The sequence below is a fragment of the Leptonychotes weddellii genome, chromosome 12 (assembly GCF_054177405.1).
Source record: "Leptonychotes weddellii isolate Sample4059 chromosome 12, ASM5417740v2, whole genome shotgun sequence".
In the NCBI taxonomy this organism is placed as follows: domain Eukaryota; kingdom Metazoa; phylum Chordata; class Mammalia; order Carnivora; family Phocidae; genus Leptonychotes; species Leptonychotes weddellii.
The window spans coordinates 21,673,252-21,700,653 of NC_138380.1; the positions used below are offsets into that span (position 1 = coordinate 21,673,252).

Below are 27,402 nucleotides of genomic sequence, written 5' to 3' on the forward strand. Positions count from 1 at the left end.
GACTCCACCTCCTGAAAACATGCTGTCACTGCCCAGCCCTCCCACCACCCCTGAGTGTTATTCAGGTCTGTAAAATCTGCAAGGCCCAAGAATCCAGCAGCAGCGACAGGGAAGCCAAGCCACGTGCTCGGGGGACCATATGGCTACAAACAGCACAGATCAGCTAAAACGCCACAGGGAAGGCAGGCAGGAAACTGGCAAGCCAAGACAGGCACAAAAGTCTCAAGCAGGCTCAGCTAATCACTGTGAAGTGAACATGCTTCTCTGCTAACCTGGAGAGACAAGGAGAGCCCTCCCTTGCATATCCTTCCTTAAGAAGTGAAACTGTTTAAGCAGAGGATGGAAAACATTCTTTCAGCAGGCTACATGTATCAAGACAATACTTCGTTGATTTCAAGTCCCTCAGAAGTGAGACTCTTGGCCAACACATCTCATCTACAGCATCAGTTCCAGAAATCACCTACAGAGCCCAAGAGGCACCCAGTTCAAGAGTTCACAGGTTATCTTTTGCAGGCTTTTCCGGCTATTTAGCTGTTCCCTGTACAATTAGTTTCTAGGAGACTGGGCAGGTGACTGCTAAAGACAGAACCATTATTCGTTCCGGCCTTACAGTCATATGAGCCTCAGAGCAGAATCCTTCAGCAAAAAACTTACAGGACTGTCAGACTAGGTTTGTGAAGTCTCAGGGTACCTTAGGACCCTTTTAGGTTTCCTTGAAAAAGTAGCATTGTATTAACAGACATTTTTAAATCAGGTAAAAGGACTACAAAACGGCAGCTGGGTTCTAGGTTATGAAAAGAAATGCAGATCATTTTTTTCCTTTTGGATATAATGTGGATATCCCGTGCTCTTTAACAGGGGATAGCAAACTATGACCCAAGGGCCATCTAGCCCACTGTCTACTGTTGTGAATAAAGTTTTACTGGAACACAACCATGCCAATTCATTTATATAACATCTATAGCCTGTTTTCTTGCTACGGTAGCAGAGTCAAATAGTTGCAACAGAGACTACGTGGCCCACAAAATGTAACATATTTACTATATGGTCCTTTAAGAAAAAGTTGGTCCACCTCTGTTCTACAACATATCAGAAAATGAACACACATAGGGCTATACATGGTTAACATTCCTAGAAAGCTATTTGGCAAATGTGCTCTAAAACATTCCTGTGGAAATAAATGCCATTTACACAGAGATTTATTCCATTTTCTAAATAATGGAAAAATTATATACTATACGAATATCGACGTATTGGGGACTGGTTACATAAATTATGCAGTCCTACAATGGTACATTATGAACAAACTAAAGCAAGCTCAAACATTTACTTTGGCACTCTCCCTAAATACCTTTAAACAAAAATAAAGGGATTTGGGGTTGGGGGTAAGTCCAGTAAGATAAAGATAATGGGAGAGAAGAATACGGCAACAAAACATTGGAAGCTAGAAAGCAGAGAGATGAGTGGTAACAGACTCCACAGAAGCTGAATCCCGGCTAGTGATAAGAAAACGTAATAGCCAATCTGATTTATACTGCAAAATTCCTCCACCTGCCAAGACAGAGAAATTGTCAAATCAGGAATCTCAGGTGGAGATGAAAATGGGACCAAAACCTACAACTGGATTTCAAGATCTATACCATAAATCCCATATATAGGTTCACTGCTTTTAACCCACTGTTCGAGACCTCATTCTTAAATAAGAGAGATAAGCAAAGATCACCAGGTATCTAAGGAAAGCCTCTCATACAAAAAAAAAAGGGGGGGGGGGAACCAAAATAACCAAAGAGAATTAAAAACAACTTGGAAAATACATACTATGCAAGTAAAGAAATTTTTCAAAAAATTATAATTAATTCCTCAGCAAGCTAATGGATGATAGTTCATCTCTGAAAAAAGTGGTATTACTATTAAAAAAATAACAAGAGAAAATAGACAACAGAATGGAATAAAGAGCCCAGAAATAAACTCATGCTATATGGTCAATTAATTTACAACAAGAGAAAGAAAGAATATACAATGGAAAAAAGGCAGTCTCTTCAGTAAATGGTGCTGGGAAAAGCTACATGCAAAAGAATGAAACTGAACCACTTTCTTACACCAGACACAAAAATAAACTCAAAACGGATTAAAGACCTAAATTTAAGACCTAAAACCATAAAACTTCTAAAAGAAAACATAGGCAGTAATCTCTTGGACGTCGACCTTAGCAATATTTTTCTCTGGATCTGTCTCCTCAAGCAAGGGAAACAAAAAGTAAACCATAAACTATTGGGATGACATCAAGCTATAAAGCTTTTGCACAGCAAAGGAAATCAAAAATGAAAAGGTAACCTACTGAACAGAAGATATTTGCAAATGAAGTATCTGTTGATAAGGGGTTAATATCCAAAATATATAAAGAACTCAACGGAACAACATCAAAAAACAATCCAATTTAAAAACGGACAGAGGACTTGAACAGGCATTTCTCCAAAGAAGACATACAGATGGCCAATAGACGCATGAAAAGATGCTCAACCTCACTCATCACAGGAAAATGCAAATCAAAACCACAATGAGATACCACCTCACACCTGTCAGAATGGCTAGTGTCAAAAAGACAAGAAATAAGAAGTGTTGGTGAGGATGCAGAGGAAAGGGAACCCTCATGCTTTACTAGTGGAAATATAAACTGGTGCAGCCACTGCAGAAAACAGGTTGGTTGCTTAAAAAATAAATAAATAAATAAAAAACAGAAATACCATACAACCCAGTAATTACACCTCTGAGTATATTCAAAGAAAACAAAAACACTAATCTGAAAAGATATATGCACCCCCATGTTTATTGCAGCTTTATAATAGCCAAGATATGGAAGCAACCTAACCACTGATAGATGAATGTGTAAAGAAGATATGGTGTGTGTGTACACACACACACACACACACAGGAATAGTACTCCACCTTAAAGAGTGAAATCATGCCGGGGTGCCTGGGAGCCTCAGTTGTTAAGAGTGAAATCATGCCATTCACAACAACATGGATGAACCTAGGGGATATCATGCTAAGTGAAATAACTCAGAAAAAGACAAATGCCACAGGATTTCACTTACACATGGAATCTTAAAAAAACAAAAAACAAAAAAACACAACAGGTGAACAAACAAATAAAACAGAAAGACTCATAAATACAGAAAACAAGTTGGTGATTGCCAGAGGGGTGGGGGGATGAAGGCAAAATAGGTGAAGAGGTTATAAAATAAATAACGAAGATGAAAAGTACAGCATAGGAAATATAGTCAATGATAGTGTAATAACTTCGTATGATGATGGATGGTAACTACTCTTATCATGGTAAGCTCTATATAATGTATAGAATCATCAAATCACTATGTTATACATCTGAAACTAATGTAATACTGTATGCCAACTACATTTTAATAAAAATAAAAGAACCATTCAGAGAACAACAACAACAAAAAAACAAGCTCTTAAAATACAGTATCATAAATGAAATATTCAGTAGCAGGGCCAAAAGGTAAATATAAAAGAATTCAGAAAGAACAAGAGACAGATGAAAAATAGGAGGAAAAAATTAGAGAATACCAGTCAACAAAGTCAAACACCTGCTAGAAAATAGCAGAGAAACTTGCTGGAAATCAACAACAAAAAATAGCTGAAGCTCCCAGACACAAAGAACTAACATGGATAAACACAGTGCACCACTGGAAATTTCAGGATAAAAAAGAATATGAAGACTTCACAGAAAGAAAAATCATATTAAGGATGAGGAATCAAAATGTTATCAGACCTCTTAAAAAGAAAAAAAAAAAAAAAACAGAAAAGAGAAAAAAATCTCCAATAGTTAAATGACAGTGGAGCAATGCCTTCACAATTATGAAGGAAAATAACTTCTAACATAAAATTCTATATCCAGCTAAACTACAGATCGAGTGGAATTACAAAATAGACATGAAAAGTCTCAAAACATTTCCCTGACAAGCACTCTTCCCAAGAAGCTAGAGAATGCGTGCCACCGAACTAAAGTAGTAAAATTATAAAGAAGCCAAGGGATCCAGCAAACTATAGCTCCAACCCAGAGTAAGGCAAAGAAAACCGCAGGAAAATGGTGAAGATATCCAAAGGTGACAGCTTTATAACAATGAAAAAAGAAGAACAAAAGAACTAGTCCAGACTGGTACAGGTCACAAGGCTCCTGGAGAGTATTACTGAAAAAGATAAAATTAACAGGCTGAATCAATGTCTTAAGAGGAGATTTAGACAGGTAGAGTCTGGGGGTCAAATTAATAAGTACATAAAAAAATACATAAACCTTTAAAATTATTAAGTCCAGGGTAAACAAAAAGTTCTGCAGAAAATGAAACGTAATCATAATATATCATATGGCTCAGTGGTAATTAGCATTTACAAAGTAAAGACTGAACCAGAATTAGGATACAGTCCTATTGGAAGGATTAGGGAAAAAGACATGCACACCCATGTGAATCCTCACCTTCAATGGTATGAAGGAAAAGGGTCATACCTGACACTGAAAAGTTAACAAAGAGCAATAAAAACATTTTATTCAAAGATATGGATCAGCCAAGAATTGAAAATGGCTGCCTCAAGGGACTGGGAAAATGGGACTAGTACATTTCTTAATAAGCCCATGGAGTTCTTTAAATTTTTATGCATTAAAAATAAAAACTTACAAACTTGAAAAAATTATATACAAAAGAATACAGCTCAGTACTACTCAAAAGTGGCTACCAGTCTGCAATGAGAGATGGAGCTTGTACCAGAACATAAATCAACTACATCACTGAGAACACTGCTGACATTTTTTCTGTAGCAAGTTTTGTTTTTTTTTTTTAAGATTTTATTTATTTATTTGACAGAGAGAGAGATAGCGAGAGAGGGAACACAAGCAGGGGCAGTGGGAGAGGGAGAAGCACGCCTCCCGCAGAGCAGGGAGCCCGATGCGGGGCTCTATGTGGGGCTCGATCCCAGGACCCTGGGATCATGAAACTGAGCCGAAGGCAGACGCTTAACGACTGAGCCACCAAGTGCCCCGCAAGTTTTTCTTGATGAAAGAAGCAATGCCTTGAGTTACATTCTGGCTCAAGCTCCTTATATTCTATCAAGGCACTCTGAGTAGGACTGATAGAGATCAAGGGTCAGCACACTTTTCTGTACAGGGCCAGATAGCAAACATCCTAGGCTTTGCAGGCTATATGGTCTCTGTCACAACTACTCACCTCTGCCACTGTATCACAAAACAGCTACTGACAACCTGTAAACAAATGTGGCCATGATCCAATGTATTTATGACACTGATATTAAAATGTTGTATCATTTTCATGTGCCACAAAATTTTCTATATAAAACCCATCCATACTTTGCCATACAAAACAAGTAGTGGGCCAGACTTGGCCCATGGGCCACAGTCTGCCAGCCCTGGGATAGACGGTATGATAAATTAAAAAAAAAAAATGCTGTGTGATAGTTTCATCTAGTATGAGAGGTTTTTCTTCTCCTTTTTATGCTTTTCTCCTATTTAAAAAAATTATAATAATGCTGAAGAATATCTAAAGCTCAAGAAGCTTTAAAACCATTTATCTACCTATAAATACATCTCTCTACTCTCTGAGCAGGCCTATATCCCAAATGACCTCAATTTATATTAAAGATACTAGAGGAGAATGGCTATTCCCCATAATCCTCAGATGGTTTTTAGAGGCAATTTCCTCTATTCCGCCATTTTAACAAACAAAACTTCATTGTAATGAAAAAAGCCTCACTCTGTCTTAAAACACAACAATCGTATCCTGGAATCCTAGATTTAAAGAGGAAAGATGCCAGCTCTCTCCTAGTTATCAATGAAGTCATAGTTAAGAAAAATACAAAGCTACTGACTCAATCATCTCATCTTTCAAATTTCTTCCTTCAGCAATGCATTAGCAATGCATTAAAGTTCCCCAACCAGCAAAGGCCCAAAATCCTTCAAAATCTTCTGGGTTTCTCTCTAAACTCCGTTTCAACTGAAGAGGGGCCAGAAGGGACAGTACAAGATAAGCCTCATCTACATCACTAATATCACAGCCTCTCCCAGTGATGGTGAAAACCGGAAGGACTGACTCCCTTGCTGAGTGAATGATCATCCCTTCACTGTGTGGCTATACAGGAAACATAAGCAGTAAGTTCCAGTTAGGTAGAACAACCGTGTCCAAGTTTCCAAGCTAGTACAGTCCTCACACAGAAAGGAAGCAGGGTTGCATTCTGGTCTGTGCCAAGACTTGGAAGAAGCATGGGGGGTTATCCAACCAGGGACTATTCCCACTAATGTCCACTAAAAGACCCAATTATGGCTAACTTGACAGCTGCTTGGAGACCACCTACTACAAGAGGGAGAGAAGACACTTGAGCACTCTGTGACTTATTGTTTTGGGCATCATAAAAAAGAAAGTGAAGAAATTCAGCCAATTCCTCAGAGACTGTTAAAATTTTACAATTCTAAAAGAAACTGGCCCAGGATTTTTCAGGCTGATAGTGCCACCTAGTGGCTTTCCATCTTAAACTCATTTGGGGCAGCCACCTCTAAGGGGATACAGATATGTTCATTAACCTCTTTTAGTTCATAAAAACAAAGCTTCCAGCATCTCTTGCCAAAAGTAAAAACAGACTGGAAAACATCACAGCATTCTGGGAAAGTGAGGAAAACAGGTCTACCACTCAAGGTACCAAACCCAGCAACTAAGAAAAAACACAGCACTGTTGCTGGACCCAAACAATCAAACAGCACTAGTTCCTGTCAAAGGAATCCAACCCAGGATACTTCAGGAGAGCTCTCAGAAAAACACAGCACATGAGAAAAAACTCAAAACCAACGAGAGTCCCAAAATAGAAAGAAGAGAAGGTTGATTTGACATAGGAAATCTAAGAGAAAGCCATTTGTCAGGCAGACAGAAAGAAGTCCTAAAATAGGAGAGAGATTCCAAGATGGCAATGTCCACAACTTTAACTCACGAACTTCTAAATGAAGTTATGCAAATTTATGACAAGAAAGCTCTTACGGTTTCTAAGTCCCCTGCAATAAACACACACACACAGGCAATCACTGCACATACATGCACACACCACTCGCTTGCCCTAAAATAGAAATGGTTCAGCTCTGGATTGATTGTTCAGATGTTTGTACTACCACCAGCTGACAATGTCCACCATGCATCTTAAGATGCCAAGAATGACTCACCTTGGCAACAAACTGCTTGTCCTTCTGGTCCAAATTAGCAGTGGGAGCCACATAGTCTCTCCATATTCTCAGCCTGCGTTCCTTGGCAAACCTGGCAACAAAATCAAGGATGCAAATCATTCCGACAGAATAGGTCAGCAAATGGAACCCACCATCACCATGGGAGCAAACAGTACAGGATCCTACTCTACCTCATAGACAAGACACCCAAGGGAAAGGCCACCTGTGAAAGCAGAGCGAAGTGTGAAAGCCACAGGAAGGAGTGTACAGCAACTGGACTGTCCAAGACTGTCCACACACCCTTGGCTGGCAGACTGGGGTCTAGGTGTGCACTTTTTCGAGCCCAGACAGTACAAGCCCATCTTGAATTAGCTCGTTAGCTTATCCAGTCTCTCCTGAGGGACTACTAACTGCCAGGCGCTGGAATGACAAACACAGAGCAACTGCTCTCTGAAGTGGGAAGAACACCCACATCTAAACAAACAAATACATTTTTTTAAAAACACAGGCCTGCTCAATTTCCATTTGAATAAAAAAAAAGATTATCAGCTAACCAAATCTTATGTGAAAAACAGAACAAAATGGTCTCTGTAGTGCATCTAAAGAAGAAAAGGGACAAAAATCCAATAGAAGTTCAACGACAAAAGTGAAAAAATGGTGTTGGCAGACATTCGTTTTACAGTACCAAAACCACTAGGAATTTTTTCAGTCAGGCTAAGAGAGCGAAATGGAATATGTGCAAAGATTTTAAAAAACCAGTGAACAGCTATGTTTTCAAATATACTTTTTGTGTTTTGTATTTACAAAAGTCTTTACAAATAAATGGATACATGTGCAAGGGAAAGGAACTCTTATTTTTGGAAACAGTATTGCAACCTTTTTGTAAAAGAAGCACTAAAATGATAAAGAGACAAAGTAGCATGTAGTAGTTATAAAATACATAAAATTCTCTGACAGATTTAACAATGCAAGCAAGTCAAATACTGCATGCAAAAGAGCAGGCAAATAATCACGTATTATTGAAATATGATTTGCATTCCTTGCTCTAAACCTGTGTTTAAAATCCCATAAAATCTATAGATGTTATAAAACATGTAGATACTACTGCCATTGTACTCACTTTCTTCAAAGAGAAGCAGGAACTTAAAGAACGCAAAAAGAATTATCAACCAAAATTATATTTAGAATAATGGACTTATAGGATTTTCTGAACAAAAAAATTTTGAGCATCACAGAATAATCAGAGGTATTTGGAACACTGTATTTGATAAGAGTATTTTATATTTTGAATTTAATTGTGGAACATAAAGACTAAAAAATTTTATACAATTTTTTTAATCAGATACGCCATATCTGATGGCCCAGATTAAAATCTACTTTTATAAAAAAAGTTGCAAGTCTTTCTGCTTATAGGCACAGAAGGATGTGAAAGACTCAGGGAAGAAAACTATACTCCTCCAGTTCATGTTCTTGCACATCTCTTAGCTGTGTGCCTCAAAGGCCAAAAATGTGAAGTTGTCAAGACCATTATAACTTTATGATTCTGAAATAAGTCATACAACACCCCTTGAGAGTGGATCATTGTCATCAGTGGTTGGTGGGTCTTCTGCGTAAATGTATCCTGGGAGATGGTGGTTGGGGCTCTCCCCAAGCATCATCTCTATTCATCTACTCTTGCTGCCTGCTTCATTTTCTTCCATTTACCCCATCAAGTGAAAGAAGTTCACCTACACCTGGATATTCTTGACCTTGACACTTGAAATACCCACCCAATCTTTGGAATATCCAACTACTGTTTTTCTAGAAATAAGTTATTTTCTACATAGTCTTTAACCACAAGGGACCTAGCTAAAAACATGACACCACCACCTCACAGTTACGATAACATTTTTAATTAAAATATGCTTCAACAGATGAGGGCAAGAGGCCTCACGATAACATTGAATAGTCCTGTTTTAGGACCTACAGGCTCTATCTTTCCATCATACCCCTGGCTCCAGCCTACCTGTTTGGTAGTAGCTGGTAAGTGATTATATCATCCTCAAATGAGCCTCAAGTTTCTTTCATTCCAAATGCCTAAAACTCAGAATTTCAATGAGGGGCTTGGGGAAAAAAAAAGTCACCCCAAAACATTAAAGCAGCAAATCTGGTGAAGAACAATTTCTGAATGAAAATCTAGCCCTTACTGTAGAGCAGTGAATCAGAAAACCCAAAGACTTCTAAGTAAGCAACTCCTCTATGAGATCTTAGCCTCTTTTGGAACTTCCTTAATCCTTTACTGAAATACAACAAATACTGACATAGATAGGTGAGAGAAGATCACAAGATTTCTTTCCCTGAAGATCCTAAACAAGATCTTTGGCTGGAAGCCTTCCCTGACAGACCTTACCTCTCAGCTGCCCTCAGCTTTTCTGCACCCCGAGTATAAACCGCAATCGACCAATCCACACAGCGAGCAAAACCTTCCTTCAGGAGGAGCTCTGTGATGTTGCCATTCTGAAAAACAAGGCACATGAGAAGGCAGGCACAAGAGAATCCATTTCTCTGGACTTTCGACACAATCAACAGCCACAATCCATACTGCAGTTCATATTAAAAAAAGGGGGGGGAAGGGGGGAAGGAAGGAAGGAAGGAATAAATAAATAAAGGCACTTCTCTCATTAAGAAACCAGCTCTGAGATGGGAGACACCACTCTGCAGCAACTCCTAACAGCCTTGGCTTCCCATCCCCACAACACCCAGCACAGTAACTCTCACTTAACAGGAGTAGGATAAATGTTAGTGGCATTGAATGGAATTGACATTTCAATAGCTCTTCTTGTGGGCAGAGGAGGATGTTAATCTTTAGTAGAGATTACACCTTATTATTTCCTTCCCTAAGATCAGCACTTACTCCCCTTTTCATACGGAGAAAGCTAAAGAACGGGCTGAGTAAGGGAATAACTTCAGCTACATTTTCCCCAGTGAATTACAATTCCCATTCTACTGTGACACAGAGCCATCTGGTAGGGCACAGGCAGACAGCTAGTCCTCCAGAAGAAATAGACATGACCTTGGCACATTCCAAACCAAGCCTCCCAGCCTTCCACAACAGCCATCATGAAAGAATTCTCTAGCCAAAGAATAAGTAACAGTAGTTTAATATGTACCAGATATAGGTTACAATAATGAAAATTCACTTGCACTTGGGTGGTACAAAACAACGTCACTTCCTTTCCAGGAGGAACCCACCTACCAAAGTCTACGCCTGGGAAGAACTGATAGTCACAATTAGAAGAACATAAAGAACCTATTTCCTGCTCAAAAGCAGAGTTAGGAGGTAAGTGGATAAGGCCTGGAGAACACAAAGTAATTTTTCCATAAAAAGGTTTCCTCATCATAGTTCTACCAATACTTTATTATTTTTTTTTTTTAAGATTTTATTTATTTATTTGACAGAGAGAGACACAGTGAGAGAGGGAACACAAGCAGGGGCAGTGGGAAAGGGAGAAGCAGGTTTCCCAAGGAGCAGGGAGCCCGATGCGGGGCTCGATCCCAGGACCCTGGGATCATGACCTGAGCCGAAGGCAGCCACTTAACAACTGAGCCATCCAGGCACCCCAATACTTTATTTTTTGAAACACTTATTTGAATTATATGTGAACTGAATTAAAATTTTAAAAATATTTAAAAAATAAATACATAAATATTTGATAGAATTCAAAAAATAAATAGTAAAGATTTATTGGAGAGAGAGAGAGCAAGAGAGCACGCAGGGGAAGGGGCAGAAGGAGAGGGGAGAATCCCAAGCCGACTTCCCGATGAGCAGGAAGCCAAACAAGGGGCTTGATCTCGGGACCCATGAGATCATGATCTGAGCCGAAACCAAGAGTCAGACACCTAACTGACTGAGCCACCCAGGCGCCCCTAGTTCCACCAGTACTTTAAAGAGCTCCCTCTAGAGCTACATACAAACCTCAGCAATCTTGTTCTACACAGTTCAGTGCCACCACTCATCTATGGGGCAGCCCTTCAACTTGCCTATTCTGAACCTCAAGGGCCAACACTTGAGGAAACAGGAGTTCCTCCTCCCCTTACAAACTCAAAAGTTGAGGTTCATTTTCTAAAAGTGAGTAAGATCTGTCCAATTCTATCAGTTAACTGATGTCTCCCTAGAAAATGCCTCAAAAATCAGATGATAATCCTACCAAGATATATAAATGGTTCTTAAATAGAGAGAGAGAGAAGAGAAACAAACCACAGCCCATCAAACACCAAATGCACCCCTAACCTCACACAGCCCAGTCTGCATGGGCACACTCACTGGATGAAGGATGGTGCCCAGAATGTTCTGGTTGTGGCAGCTCTCCAGAATGATCTGAACATCTCTCTGAAGCAGTCGAGACTCAGTGAAAAATTTGGCTTCTGCAGCAAAAGGCTCTGGTGTTTCACTGCCATCTGCTTCCCGCCGAAAAGTTGGGCACTAAAGCAAGAGTAAGGTAGGTGGGTAATGCAGCCTCAATGTGAGTGCCAGGCACTCCTCACACCGCACCAAACCACCCCAAACCACCCCAAACCGCAAATACCACAAAGCTAAGCTAAGGAAGGTCTCAAATCAGGCCTTCTAACCCCTTTTTAAAACATACTGGTAAAAGGGACTAGAAATAGCAAATTGTCAGACTTCTTGGGAAGGTAAATAAAACTCATGTCACTATCATGCGGCAATTTTAAATTATATTTGAAAATTACCCCTTGCCAAGAAAAGAGTCACAAATGCCTAGTTTTAAATCCCCAATCTTTTTTTTTTTTTAATCAAAATGGATATTTTACATTGAGACAAGCCATTCTCAGGAGAGACAGGAAGCTCTGAAGTTTGCTTTCTGTGTCTCAACCACCTCTTCACCACAGCCCACTCGAAACAAACCCTAAGTACTTTAAAAGATTTTTTTTTAAATCTTATTTGATCTAATGAGAATAGTCCCACTGCAAAGTTTACAGTATAAAGTACTCTAGTCAATGCTAATGGCCCATATTAGGAAGAATCAGTAAATCCAGAGTCCCAGAGTAGAAGAATCTACCTGTCACTGAACGCTTCCACAAACCCTATATCAACCCTATAGCCCACTCTATGGTCTGACCTTGATCCCTGACAGCATGACCGTAACCAGGTAGTAATCTGGAAGGAGCAGGGCCCTGACCACACTGCCGTCCCGCACATGCTCGATGATAGCTGTGTGACAGAATAAACAGCTTAAGTCATTAGCAAAAGTTGTGCCAGGGATAAACAATGCCCAACCAAACTGCATTTAACACAGTTCATCTCCCCAAAACCCCCAGAAAGCCTCCCTCTGAGAAGTGACAAAACACTGGAAGATCACAAGTATCCATACAACAGACTCTTCTACAAACTATTCCTGGGAATACAGATTAGACTCACTTCTAGGTCTTCTCTACTTTCGGGGATCTCGTGGCTCATACTTAAGCTTTGTTATCCGTAAGCTAGGGGGCTCACCACTTGAGTACCAAGTGTGTAGCAAAAAATAAGTAATAATTCAGATTTGGTAATAATCTTATTTTACTCAGTCTGTAGTTAACAAGGTCTCAAAACTGGGCCAAGAACTACAGTGTGAATGAGTGTATGCATGTGTGTGTGTTTGTGTGTTTACTTACATACAGAATATAATTTCAGGGATGTTACTTAAGCAGCAGCTTTTAGAAAGCAGCAAGATACCCAATGTGGAAAATTACCAGCAATCTACTACCCTGCACCAGCAAAGGATTAACCTCTGTCAAAATACATCTGATGTAACCTACATGAACTGGATTCAAGTTACCTTCCAAAATACCACAGTGCTACTGCACTCTTAACAATTTCCTTCGGATACCAAGTAAAATAGCTTTTATAAACCTCAAGAAACTTGAAAGCAAACAGAAATCACTCTGCATCTTGTCTGTCTTTTCCCACCAGCCTCACCATTGACAGGTTTCTGATGGTGTGAGTCCACAAAGTGCCTTGGGTTCTCAATGGTGTACTTGAGGTCCCGGATAGTATGTGAACCGTTTCCCTCACTCCACGTTCCCTTCTTAGCTGCCTTCGCTTGTTCCTCACATTCTGAGAGCCGGTTCTGCTCAGGACTGGGACATGAAAAAGAAACACGTGTGATGAGTTCACAACAGGGGAAAAAAAAAAATCAGGCTCTTCTTTGAACTCAGCATCTGCTCCCCTTGAAGAAACCAAAGCTTTTGTTTCAGAAGATCTATGGCTACAAACCCAAGCCTATAACCAGAAAATCACCATGAGTGTAATTTCTGATTCCAGTCTTGTTCCCTCAAAACAACAGATTCGCTCTTAAGAGCATTTAATGAGAAAATGCAAAGAACACATATCTCAGTACTACCACCATCAGTGATTACAAGAGGACAAGTTGGTGGCTCAGAGGGAAGCCTCTCCAGGGGGCATAGCCTCATTTAACCATCCGAGACTCAGGAACTGGAATCCAGGAAGAGCTTAGCACGACACAGCACAAGGAAAGTGACTAAGAACCACCCTTATTCCCTATTGTCTACAGAACAGGGCTGGGGAATACAGAGCAAATACTATTATTACAGATGTCACCCCAAAACTACTTACACATTCAATAAGACCAGCTAGGCAAAAGCAGTTTGAAAAGCTTCCATTTGAAAATGGAAGACTCCTCCTTCATGAAGCAGGAAACCAAATATATATGAGAACAGTCAGAAAACCAGAAGATAGACCTAAAAACAAAACCAGAAATGGTTCCCCCTTTCGCCGCCCCCCCCAAAAACACACCCCTGAGCTAAAGGGAATACTGAACTCCAAGGCCTTTCCACAATCTCAACACCCGGTTCCATCAAAGGCTATATACATAAATTGAATCTCCCACCTAGCAGTAGGGATATGGGAACAGAGATCCCTGATCTACAATTTCTCAAGCCAGAAGTCTTCAGTACTGTTCTTTCCCCCTCCTTCCCAAAGAAGATAGTCACATCTTTGGGGACCCAAGACTGCAACCAGAATTCAATAAAAAATGTAACTTAAGAGATAGAAGCAAACATAGAATCTGAGGAAAGGAGAAGTCAAGACAGCTTTAAAGAAAAAAGACTGGGACTCCAGGGGAGATTTCTTTGTTGAGATGGTACAATAGAGCTATGAGCTTTTTAAAAATTTTCAGTCTGGTTGCAAACTGGATTCCCAAAAAATACTGCAATGATAATCATGTCAACAATTCTCCTTAAGATACAACTTCAGCCTCCAAAAATGCCACTTAAGACAAATGTCTTTATTCAATTAAATTCCCAACATGCTCACCCCCCAATTATAGGCTCCAACAAATGTTTCTTTGCAGTTAGAAAGGACCCACAGACGTATACGGTGAATGAGTTGGCCTCAAAGTCTACGAAGGCAGGAAGAATGCAAAAAGTACATTCTTGCCTTTGCTCATCCCCATCACTGGTATAGTTCATGCAAATATTTACCTAAAGCCTTTTGTACACCAACAACAGTCATATAATATAGCAAGGACTTAATGATTTAAACAGCATCTTTAGCCTCCAAATTACTGATGTAACATATCACTTTTCAGAGACTAAAGTGTTAATTAAAGCCAGCTGCAATCCATCCTACTGTGAGCCAACACTGGTGAACTTGAACATGATATATGTGCTATAAAGCTTACATAACTGGGGCGCCTGGGTGGCTCAGTCGTTAAGCGTCTGCCTTCAGCTCAGGTCATGATCCCAGGGTCCTGGGATCGAGCCCCGTATCAGGCTCCCTGCTCCGCAGGAAGCCTGCTTCTCCCTCTCCCACTCCCCCTGCTTGTGTTCCCTCTCTGGCTGTCTTTCTCTCTGTCAAAAAAATAAAACCTTTAAGGAAAAAAAAAAAAAAAGCTTACATAACTAATACTCATTCCCATTACGTTCACACTGCCATTAGCTAAACAAATACATTTTTACCTACTATTTAAGCATCTACAGATCCATAGACCAAAACAGGCTTAAAAGGCTTTGGAGAGACAGAAAATTTTCCCTGACTTTAAAACAGAACCATTGAGCCCTTGTCAGTTTCCCTAGATTCTAAGCAGCAGATTTTGCTTTGAATTCTATTTATTCACTCCACTTTATCTTTCATTGCACTTATTTCTTGCACATGATATATTGTATATCTATTTGTTTATTGGTTTCTTATCTGTCTCCCCATTAAAATGTTAGCAGAAACTGTCTGTTCACTGCTGTATTCTCAGTGCCCAGAACACAGCCCGGTACATAGTAAGTGCTCAATTAATCTTTTGGGATGGATGGATAAATACTCTGGAACTGAATATCTACCGTGTAAGACATAGCCTGTTGGCGCTTATGAATATAAAGAATGGAAGTGCCTTGTCTCAAACTCCTTTATTTAAAGGAATTATACAAGTCAAATGCCACTAATGAATCTTGAGTGACCTCCTGGCTCAGAATAATCCACACTGGGGCAGGAAATGTCCTAAAAGCCAGAAGAGCACCAGACGTTGACCAGGGGACAGGAAAGAAAATGCAGCAAAGACACAGTAGAGCTGGCTACCCAACCTCTTTTGAGCGACCCCAGCTCTCAAGGTGGAGGAAAAGGAAGTTTGAGGGGGTCAGAAGAGTAATAAATACTTACTTATTAGCTCTCATGCCTTCTCTCCGGGTGGCCAAGCCCTCTGCAACCAGAGACTCTGCGATGTTTTCCCCATTGGTATCTGAGGAGGAAAAAGGGAATTAAACACAAGATGCAAATCTGTCTCCAATAGCAGCAGCGCTCAAATGGAACCACTTTCACCCTTAGCTCTTCAAGAAGAATGATGTTGCCAGAGAACTGGACAAGGCAGCAACATAGTGTTGGGTTTTTCAGAAAATCTCTTCTCCCAAAATGTCTAGTCTTGAAGACCCAAAGGTCTATAAATCTTCCTCTTTAGGACTTTGTTTCTAATTTTCTTGCGTATCTACCAGGCCAAAGACAATCTCGGGAACTACGGAGACTGAAAGAAAAGCAAGACACACACAGCAGCCCAAGAGAGTATAAAGAACACTGACCTAAGGAGCAGAGGCCTGGAGTGGAATACAAATTCCGCCACTTAATAGCTTAGACAAGATCTCTCAGTATCTTAATTTATTCATCTATAAAATGGGAAGTGTACCTGCCACATGAGTTCTTGTGAAAATTAAACCACAATGTCTGTAAATCTAACCCACTGCCCAGCACACAGCAGGAATTAAAAACAAAAAATTAGTCCCCACACTTGTACAATCAGATGGATTCATTTAGGATTGTCTATCACATTTTACACAGCAAGTCTAACTCCCCTCAGGATGCCCTATTCTCTGCTCCAAGAGGACACCAAGACAAGCTACACCGTTTGTCAAAGGCTTTCTCCTGCTCTCAGAAGACAGAGGGGCAGAGGTGGTGTCTAGATTTCTAATCTATCATATAGCAGCAAGCAAGAAAAATGAAGTTAAACTTAAAACCCAAGCTGATTAGATTTCTACCTGGGCACTTGAAATATTAATTGCATTTCCATGCTATTGAAAAAGCTTTCAGGTTCTGTATGCTCTTAAATCTCCGCTTGTCAGACAAAGCAATAAAGGAAGACATCTGTGAAGGAACTGCTGCATAAAAATCTTTAATATGGCAGAGAACAAGGTCCCAGATAAACTGAAACACAGGAGTCTAGCTAATAGGTAACGTCAGCGAAGAATGAAGTTCTGTAAGATTTATATTTAATACACTATGTATTGACTTCTGTAAGCAGTAACAATACACACACCACCCCCAAATCCAGCCTAAATGTCGTGCCATTAGCATTGCCCAAATTGCTACAGAAGCAAATTATAAGCCTCTTTTATTACCAAGGAAAGTCGAGATGAATGATATTTATACAACAAATTCTCAGGTTCTGAGGCTGAGCATGGATCATCAGAACCTCTCCAGTGAGGTTACTGGTGAGGCCAGACACAGGCACACACAGCTATCTGACATTAGCAAATACTACACTGGTTGTTTCAAAGCAACAGGAATCCCAAAGAGTAAAAAGTCAAAAGGAAGGGTTTAACAATTAAATGAAAACTTGAGCAATAAGGTGCCAAGATGTCAGGGAGTAGAAAGAAGCCCAGGTACAAACAAGGTGAGTGGTCACAAAACCAGCCAATCAACTGCATGCCAAATAGCTTTCAGTTTCTTGGCACAGGGCACTCTGAAACAGCCGTTGGCTGGCCCACTTCTAAAAAGTGAGTTCTGATTGCTCCTTCAAAAGGAAGAAAAATATATTTCCCTGGGCTGAACTCCGGCAACAAAATGTGGTGGATAGAATACTGAAATGGGGAATTTGTAGGCCAAGGATTTTATTCTTGTTTAGTACTTATCAATTACAAAACTGACCAAGTCACAATTGGGATGGTATTCTGAGCAAGTAGATGACTAGATTTTCTCCACAAGTCAGAAGACTTAATTTTTTTTTTTTAAATAAGTTCTAGGTGAACCAAAATTTCTCAAATTCTACCATTCTTCTCTGTCAAATAAAAAGTGAGTAGTCATGAAATAGGATAAACATATGGATACTGATTACATAAGCCACTGTATCCTTTCATTAGAACTGGCATGGAGATCTCCTTAAAAGAGCTGAGTGAAAATATTATACTTTAAGTTATTTAAACCTTTAAAACTAAAAGATGTAGATAATTCCAAACATTCTTTCAGTGTGGGTAATTCCAAACATTCTTTCAGTATGTATTTATTGATCACTTCCTATGTAGCAGGTTTTATTCTAAACACTAGTACAGCATCATGCTACATCATATCCAGTTTATAATTTGGGTCAATTTTAAAAATGAACCTTCTAAAAACAACAAGAATTTTAAACGTCAACTTCCCTTAAAATAAATACTTAGACCATTTTAGCTGAAGACCAAGTTTACTTAAAAGAACTCTCAGAGGTAGTCTCTTTACAGAGATATCCGTGCCTGACATTTTCTGTAGTTTCAGGGAGGAGATCTCTGGCAGGGTACAGAAGACTGACCAGCTGTTATGGAACTGCAGTTTTTTAGGTGATAAAATCCTTGAGTGACTGCATTCTGAAGACCATGTGCTTCTATTCTTTCTAACCAGGAGCCATCTAACAATAATGCCTAAGTGTTTTATCTCCTACTGTTATTATTTGAATTCTGGGTAAAAGGCAAATTTGTTTCTTTTTCTGAAAAGATTCTATATATTTCTATAATTCCCCATTCAATCAAGAAGGAGATAGCCATCTGTCTGGGAGGCTGAAAAGGGCGTTTGTCTACTGGGTAAATCAAATGAGACTCCTCCTGGGTCACCCTGGAGTCATCCAACTCACTTTCCTAAGACCTCTACAGTTAAAATCAGAATCTTTTTTTTTTTTTTAATCATAATCTTAAGAGGATGTTGTTAGCTGCTTGCTTACTTCCAGCTTACTGACTACCCAAGTCAAAAAATTATCTAAAGCAGCTCCGTTGGAAAGTTATTTTATCAAAGAATCACAGAATTTAATAGATTAAAAAAAAAAATACCCACTCCCAAAATAACTCCCAAAATGGCTGCTTTATGAACAACCTATCAATCCTTTCAATGTCCTATTTCTGTTCAAACTCCATTCCACAATCTTATTCTCTCCCTGTACCTAATCCAAAAAAAGATCAGAACACCTAACACCCCATGAGCCACCTGGCCCAGCTAAACAACAGGCATATGTGCACGTGCACACACAATTACTGAGTACATACTCTGTGCCAGAGCCAAGTGCTTTACACATTCTATCTCTTTCAACTCTCTCAATAGCTTACAAATGAAAAAACTAGGACTTACAAAGGCTAAGAGTTAAAGAAGAGTACATGGTAACAGAAGCCAGAATTCTAACCCACATCTACACAACTCCAAAGCCTGTGTTCTTTCCATTCCATTCCAAAACATGTGGCTTGCCAAAACCCACAAGCCCTAAACAACTCTTCCTTTCCTAAAAAGCCCCAGGAGAAGAAAAGCCAAAAGACTGATAAAGGAAATAGAAGATGCAATAGGAAATCTACAGGAATTCAATTAGCACTATGACCTAGAAGCACAGAGCCACTGAGTTCCACAGGCTGATGGTCTAAATATAAGGAAGAATGCTACAGGGTACTATGCACACCTAACCCAGGCCAGCAAAGCAGGCACAGGAGTAAACAAGGAGCAGGAATCGGGGGCCCTGCACCAGGAGCACCTATGCACCATGAGCTCGGGTACTCAAAGGACTTCCAATTACACCTACAGCCAATTGTCCTCCACCAGAACGCACACTGGCCTTCCACCAGATAAAATCTGATCTTCGGAGAAACTTTAGACTCTGAGGGAAGTAAGTCCTTTTCCCTTGCTAACTCACCTTTTCCAAGGTAGATCATGCCATACTCTCGCCCCTGAGGAGTCTTGTTTTCTATCGTGAAACAGACTTCCTTCCCAATCAGCTTCTTCCGAAGGAACTCTCGGGCAGGAAATGCCCAGGGCTGAAAGACAAAACAAATGTGTCACGTGAGAACCGCCTAGTTCCCAGGGGTCCTGGGATCGAGCCCCGCATCAGGCTCCCAGCTCTACGAGGAGTCTGCCTCTCCCTCTGCCCCTCCCCCGTTCATGTTGCTCGCGCTCTCTCTCTCTCAAATAAATAAGATCTTTAAAAAAGGAGGATCCAGCAGTTGGTTTAACTAGCCCAGGCCCTAGAAACAGGCCTCAGAGTGGCCCAGATACTGGCAGCAGTACTTTCAGAGCCATAGTTTACTTCATGAATAATAACTGCCAGTAATTTTACAGCACTTGCCATGAGCCAGCCACTACTTTCTAAATGCTTCATATTTATTTATCAACCCACTCCTGAATGGGCTCCAGGAACTCACCTAGTCAAAGGGAAAACGTAAGTAACTACCACCTCCATTTGTTTGCCTCTTTCCAGTTTACAAAGTGCTTTCACTGATTATTAAACTAGCCTGAAACCAGTTCGAGGCACTGTCAGAGTAAAGGCAAGGTTCTAGTGCTCTTATTTCAGAGTGAGTCTTCTGCTCAAGTAAGAGCCTTGCTTATATCATTTCCCCCACCTTTTTTAAGAACAGCAGAGTTGAGAAGGGCAAGAACTATTCTCCCTAAAATGTCTCCTTTTCCTGCTCTCGTCTGAGGCTGCACCAATGGGACCCAGGTCCCTAGTAAGGAGTTATCTTGAAAACGGTAGTTCTTCCCTCCACCCATCTAAGGCCCTGACATAAGGGGTGAGCCACACATCCACAAAATGCAAAGTCTCCACGTGATCTCCAGATCCCCACCCCATCACTTCTAGGATGGTACAAAGGGAGAGGTCTCTGAAATAGTCCTGTCAGTCAGAGCCACCTGCACTTGAATTTACAGTCTAGACCTAGCTCAGTGCCCCCAAGTTCCCTCAGAACAGAAATGAGGAAGGAGGGGGTAAAAGTTCAAGGAATATAGGATCTGCAGGACTTCATGCGCAGAAAAAATGCGAAGTACAAAAGGGAAGCGTGTACAGGATATGCATGTGTTGTCTACTACAATTGCCCAGAGCCACAGAGCTCGGGCTACACAGAGTAAGGCAAACGGTTTATCACTGGTCTGGAAAGGAAGCCTCTGCTAACCTTTTCAGACCATTAAGATTATTCCATGGGGCTATCCAATAAGCTTTTCTAAAAGAAAAACATCCATATGAGTTCTCAGAAACCAGAAGCCAATCAAAAGATGGCAGTCCACCAAGCCGTTGGGCCAGTATTCACAAAACTAGCACTGTTACATAACATCAGTTGGGAATGCTTCTAGGAAGAACTGATCCTGTGTAAGCTCTCTCAAAGACACAAAAACAAGCTTATCCTCATTCATCTAATGCTCTTTCCTCAAAGCACCCAAACAAAAGAGTCAATCACTCAATGGTCATATAAAGTTCATCATATTTTCATGTCCCATTTCCACCCCTTGCTCCACCCCCCAAAAAATGAAAACAGCCACCAGTCACCAAAAAGAGTCTTGTAATTGAAAAATGAGCCCAATTATCAACCACATCACAAAAACCGTACTGAACAAACTAACACAGCCTCCTCCATTTTTATTACCTTAGTGATCCACTTAACTCTAAAAACATCCTCAGCTACAGATGTAATGTTTAGTATTGTTTTGAGGTCACACTAATATCTAAAATTCAGTAACACACGGTTTTCCTAAATACTTGGAAAAGCTCTGACAAAACAAGTACTCCTAAAAGACTTTGGTAAAAACTCATTATCAAGGGTCAGTTCACAAGGAACTATCTAGCACCTATGGGGAAATGTGCAATTTCTACCAACTAGAGAAAATTACTAAAAGCTTTTAAGACTTGAAGGAGCACCCTTCTCTTCACCCTTAGGACCTCATATTTTACAACTGATAAGTCACTGGGCAATAACAGAAAGCCACACTGGAGGTCTTGGAAAGAACATATACCTAATCCTATAAGAAAAAATAACCTAATTTCTGTACCTCGCTTTTTTTAAACCAGTCTTCTCAAGTTGTGTTCCACCCAGAGTTGGGCAAATTCACAAACTACACAAGACTTTAGCTATGAAGAGAGGCAACTGAGGGACCCATGGAAGCAACTGACCACAACACTCCTCACTAGGCCAAGAGAGCACTCCAGGACAAATCTTTGTGCAAGTGTCCATACAGAGGACAGCCGGCAGACAGCTAACTGCTGGAGAAGGCTATCCCAACAAAGCCTCCCAGAACAACTCTAGGAATCAAGTATAGGGAAAACTGCCCAGAGCATTTATCAAATAAGCTCCAGAATGGCCTCACAGGAAGGACAGCTGTGGTCTGTTCATGATGTCCCAGAGCTCAATCTAAGAAGCAAATGGCTGTTCAGTAGTTGAGACTCAAAATTACCTCTTCCTTTTAGAATGTTCAACAGCATGCAACCTAGCAGCTTGCACTCTGCTCCCTGCCTCAAGCAAGGTCTAAGGTCTACCACAAGGAAATGAGTTTTTTAATTCCAATCTTTTCTTTGAACCAGGTAGACTCCTCCACTACTGAACAGTGTATGTAATCCTTAAAGCTAGCTACTTTTGTCCATGGCCCAGTGCTCAATACTTCTTATCCCACCTTCTCATCACCCCACCCATGGTATCCCATGTGTATGTAACCAATTCCTCTCTGCCCCACCACCCCACCATCCTAATTCTCAAGTGCTCCACTGAATGTAGGACTATAACATTCATTTCTGGATTTCTCATGAAACCAACATACAGCTTCACACATAACAGGAACTCAGTAAATATGTGGGTAATAAGTATGTAATTCCCACAGTGCCCATCAATGCAGTATCTAGGCTGCCTAAGTAGCTAGGCAACACTGGGGATTAGCCTGGAACAGGGCAGTGATGGCTAGGGACATACAGTGGAGCTGCTTTTACTGCCACAGGACTTAGGAGAGAGCTGAGCTCCTTTGAAAGACGGTATCAAGAGTGAAGGCAGAGAATAAACAACCAAATGATATTTGGGACAGTGATACAAAGGGAAGCAAATGAGCAATGTCATCCTTGACTCCAACTGAATGTGAAAAAAATAGACAACATGCTCCAAAACAAAGGAAAACCAGAGAGAAAGGGTAATGCCACATTCCACAATCCACTGATCCCCAAAAAGGAGATGCTCAGGTTTTTTACCCTCATTATTCACATGTTTATTCACTGTTTATCTGTTTCATGTCAAGCACTGACTAGGCTCAAGAACAGAGATGTGAGATAAGGTCCCACCCCTCAAAGAGCTTACAATGTAGTAGAGAAAGACATAAACACGGAATGAATGTGGGAATAACACTGAGCAAGGCAATGAATGAAATTTTGTTTCAAAAAGATCTGGGAACATATGGAGAAAGGATTAGAGGGGAGGAGAATGAAGGCAGAAGGACCATTATTTCAGCATTCCTAGCACACCACCGGAGTGGAACAAAGAAAAATAGGAGTAGTAATGAAGTTTCAAGGATGGAGAAGAGATCTCTTAAAGGAAACAGACTCTCTAGGTCTTGATAAAGGCCTGGATGTCACAGGGGAAGGGAAGAGCAAAGGAAATCGGGTTTCTGATTTGGGCTACCAGTTGGCATCACTGGTCACTTGAGCCAAAGCAGCTTCAAAAGCGGGGGGGGGGGGGGCGAGATACCAGATAACAGCAGGGAAAGGAGAGACTAGATTATCAGGACAGAGTAGTGACTGTGGCTGAGAAAGGATGAAATCTGTAGCCATCAAATACTTCACGTCTCCAGGACCTTTGAAGAGTTACCAGGAGAAACATAAGGAGACGGAGTTGCTTTGGAAGAGAAAACAAAAAAGCACCACACTGTACAAATACATGAAACTAGAACAAGGGCTAGGATCAGATCACGTAGTATTCTCTCAGCTAGGATAGTTCCTGTAAGATTTTACTGTACTGTTATATAGGATACAGTTCAAATATTTTAGAACGAGTTCCAACTGGCCTTGTGTTCCTCCGCCCTAGATTCCCATCCACAAAACAGGAAATTAAAACCCAACCCTTCTTTCTTAGAGGCTACATTGCATCTTTCTTCTGGGGCAATGAACTTAATCAGGCCTAGCCAGCCAGGGTCAACGCTTCTCCTCTCATGAGCACTCGAGCTGTTACACAACACACAACTGAAAGGAAAAGAACTAATCCAAATGTTGGTCAAGAAATGCACTTAGGACTCAAAATCTGAAAAGTGCTGTGAGAGAGTTAATCTTCAGGGCCTGGTCTAACAGTACTAGGAGTATTTATAGTAAGAGAAATTAACAAATGGCAGTAGAGAATATAAGTAACATTTATCAAGTACTTTTTAGACACGTGCTAAGCATTTGACATGATCTTGTTTCAACCTTACTAAACAACCCCAATGTCTACACTATCACTATTCCCAATACTTGTGGTCACTGACGGAGGACCAATGAAAAAGAATTTCTTTGGCCTATTTTGTCATCATCCCAAGAATCTAACTGGATTGCTGCTGACAGAATTACAGGGGACTTTTCTCCATTTTCTAGACTACTGCTTCATTACTGTAATTCAAACAAAATGCCCCTTTATTATAGATTTTTTAAGAACTACACGTTTTCCTTAAACAGAAGAGCCCCATGAGTTGCGTTTTCTTCTTCACTTCCACGTCAGGGAATAGCAGAGGAAAGCTGAGGTACCAAACTTGCCCAATTATCATCAAGTTGGGGACAAATAATTAGAATCCAGAAATTTCACTTTTGATGATAGCTGAGCACTACTTAAGAAGAGACAAGAACTGAGGTTTCAAAGTATGGGAGCCAAGAAGACTAAACAATGCCAAATTTGGACTCACAGCAGTTGCTAGGAGATGAAAGAACTGAAGGAGTCCAAGGCAGACCACAAAGACAGCAAGGTGGGCAGGCGCTAGAGGTAAGGAAACAGGGCAATGGAGGGGATGCTGGGACACAAGGTCAGAAGTCTCTCAAATCACCACAACACAATGGTTCTTGACTATTGAGCCACAAGCTGCCTTGAGAAACCAATTAAAAACTCCCTCCTTTAACAATGTATGTTTACACAAAACTTTGCAAACAACTTCAGGGGATTCACAGATGCCTTTAGGGGTTCATGGATCCAAGATTAAGAATCTGTAATAAAGCACAGCAGGCAGTATGCTATATTTATGAAGGGAAGAGTGTCTGCTTGGGAAGGTGATAAATACCTCTGGAAGGAGATACAACCCAATAACAACATCAGTAGTCCCTGGGGAGAACTAGATTTTTCACTCTCTCTCCTTCTGAATTTTGAACATGAAGAATTCAAACATAAATTAATAAAAGAACTCTGCCATAACCAATGGCAACCTCAAATGACTGAGACAACCTAGGAAATATTCCATCCTAGGCCAAGAGAAGGAGTGAAAACATGGACAAACCTGAAGAGGCTCCAAGCTTGTGGGAAAAGGTAGGAGAAAAGGGCTGGAGACTGGGATTACTGCTAATGGGGTGAATGTGTGAATGTGTAAACCTATGCAAGCCATGGTAGGTATGTCCAGAGTCATCATTCCTATGATACAAAAATAATATTCAAAATATACAGGAAAAGATTACAAAACTTGCATCAGTCAAGGAGACTGGGCTATAACCTGGGTCCACAGCCTCAGAGAAGCCTCTGGAAGCACCTACCTCATCCGGGGTATCTTTTGCATCAGGTTGAGTTGCAGCTGCCCGGCGGGCAAGATTTCCAGCTCGGATGTTGCTAAGGTTGATCTGCCTCTCGGGGGGAGGCCCACCACGAGGCTGCCCTCTGACAATGATGGCACAGCCTGAGAGGACCTACGGAGAGGGAGAAAAAGAGAAAATTAGTTGTCTAGAGGTAAGAAGAACATAACAGAAGTTGTTCACTTACTGTATCCCAACATCTCGAACAGTACTTGGCTCCCTGGAGGCGTTCAAATATTTGTGGAATGACTGTTGAATGACTAAATGAATGGGATCGTTTTTAATTTCATAAGAGAAACACCTACAGAAACATCGGGCTAGCTTCTCAAAGAACAGACCCAGAAATAGAAGTAGGAATTAAACAAACAACAGAAAAGTCATAAAATAAATAGACTGTTCGGGATAAAGAGGCATGTGAGACATGGAGATGAATGACCTTTGTAATTTCATCCAGCGAGCACCACCACGTTCTTGTCAATTATTAAGAAGTTAATATCTCCCCATCCACACATCCCATTCTAGGATGGAAGCAAGCAATGTAAGACCTAAGAAAAAGGGAAGCTGAAGGAAGAAGCCTTTACACTCCATCTGCAAGGAGCTGAGTATGCCCAGTGCTACACTTCCGTTGCAGACAGTGCTCAGTCTAGAGTAAGGGAGACATATGAAGTGATCTAGAAAGTCCATGCTCTCCAGGATTATAACAGAAAAATCGAAGAGGCATCTTACAGTCCCCAAGCACAGTAGCTCCTTTTATCTCTCTAATCAAAGGCACCAGGCATAGAAGCCACTTGCAAAAGAGCTCTGAAGCTCACTGGGATCTAACTTAAAATATTTGCAGGGGAGAAGAAGGGAGGATTTCAAGTGGGAGAAGAGAAGAAAAGACGTAGAGAAAAAAATGACAAACGTCACCCAAGCTATTCAAGTTGTTTTCGCTCAGCAAGGCACAATTTAATGAACAGATGGGCTCAAGCACGGGCTCTGAAAAACTCCCAATCTCACGCTTCAAAACAAGAAATAGCTGCTGAAAAATTAGTAGATGGAAAGCTGGAGAGTTCTGCCAACACAGAGCCCTGTAGTAGACAATACCATGGAGTTCTCTGTAAAGGAATGATGCTTGGAAAGGCAGGCACTACTGGATACATTTGCTTAGCTGATATTTCTCCTTCACCTCTCCACTTTAATTAATGCTTTAAATTGTGAAAATATTAATATAAATACAGAAGCACATTTAAACACATACATACACATTAAAAAATAAGCAAAGAACTGACTAACCAGCACCCAAGTGAAGGACTAGGAACACAGCTGGAACCTAAGCTCCCCTCTGTGCCCCACTCTACTTGTAGCCCCTTCCCCTGCCACCATTATGACAAGCCCTCCCTTGCCTTCCTGTACAGTTTTCCCATCTATGTATACATCTCTACACAATATGGTTTCATTTTTCCTATTTCTGAACCCTATATAAATTGAGTCTACTGTGTGTGCCCATATGTAACCTGCTTTGTTTGCCTTTTGTTTTGTTTTTCTTGGTGAAACCCATCCGTGTTGATGTAAAACACTTGTTTATTCACTTTCATGGCTGTATATTTCATTGTATGAACAATTCATTTATCCATCCTACTAACTTTTACAGAAATGTCCAACAAATATACACATTCCAATTTAAAAAAAGATAGTGCTCTGATTAATGTCTCAGTACCCTCAATACTTTAAACACACAGACCGTGGTCTAAATGGCTCTTCTCTGGCTACACCAGGACAACATATAATAAAAGACAGTCTTTCTTATCTAGTTAAGGTCATGCTCTTCATTTATACCCTTTCTGATCAAGTGATACCAGCAATTAAACTCTATAGTTTCCAACCAAACAGCCTTTCTAACTGCCTCTCTTGAGAACCCATGCCCTGGGCATCATCCCTAGGAACTGACATTCTAAA

General features: G+C 40.6%; 1 protein-coding gene across 1 annotated transcript in view; it reads right to left on the reverse strand.

Moving 5' to 3' along the window:
- Window positions 1-27,402, reverse strand: part of SND1 (staphylococcal nuclease and tudor domain containing 1) — a 404,590-nt gene that overhangs the window by 349,508 nt on the left and 27,680 nt on the right. The window contains exons 2-9 of the mRNA XM_081800145.1: window positions 25,429-25,578; window positions 19,624-19,744; window positions 15,876-15,954; window positions 13,188-13,348; window positions 12,352-12,443; window positions 11,538-11,696; window positions 9,624-9,730; window positions 7,235-7,325 (exon numbers count right to left, since the gene is read on the reverse strand). Coding sequence (XP_081656271.1) covers window positions 7,235-7,325; window positions 9,624-9,730; window positions 11,538-11,696; window positions 12,352-12,443; window positions 13,188-13,348; window positions 15,876-15,954; window positions 19,624-19,744; window positions 25,429-25,578 — 960 coding nt within the window. The remainder of the gene's footprint in view (window positions 1-7,234; window positions 7,326-9,623; window positions 9,731-11,537; window positions 11,697-12,351; window positions 12,444-13,187; window positions 13,349-15,875; window positions 15,955-19,623; window positions 19,745-25,428; window positions 25,579-27,402) is intronic.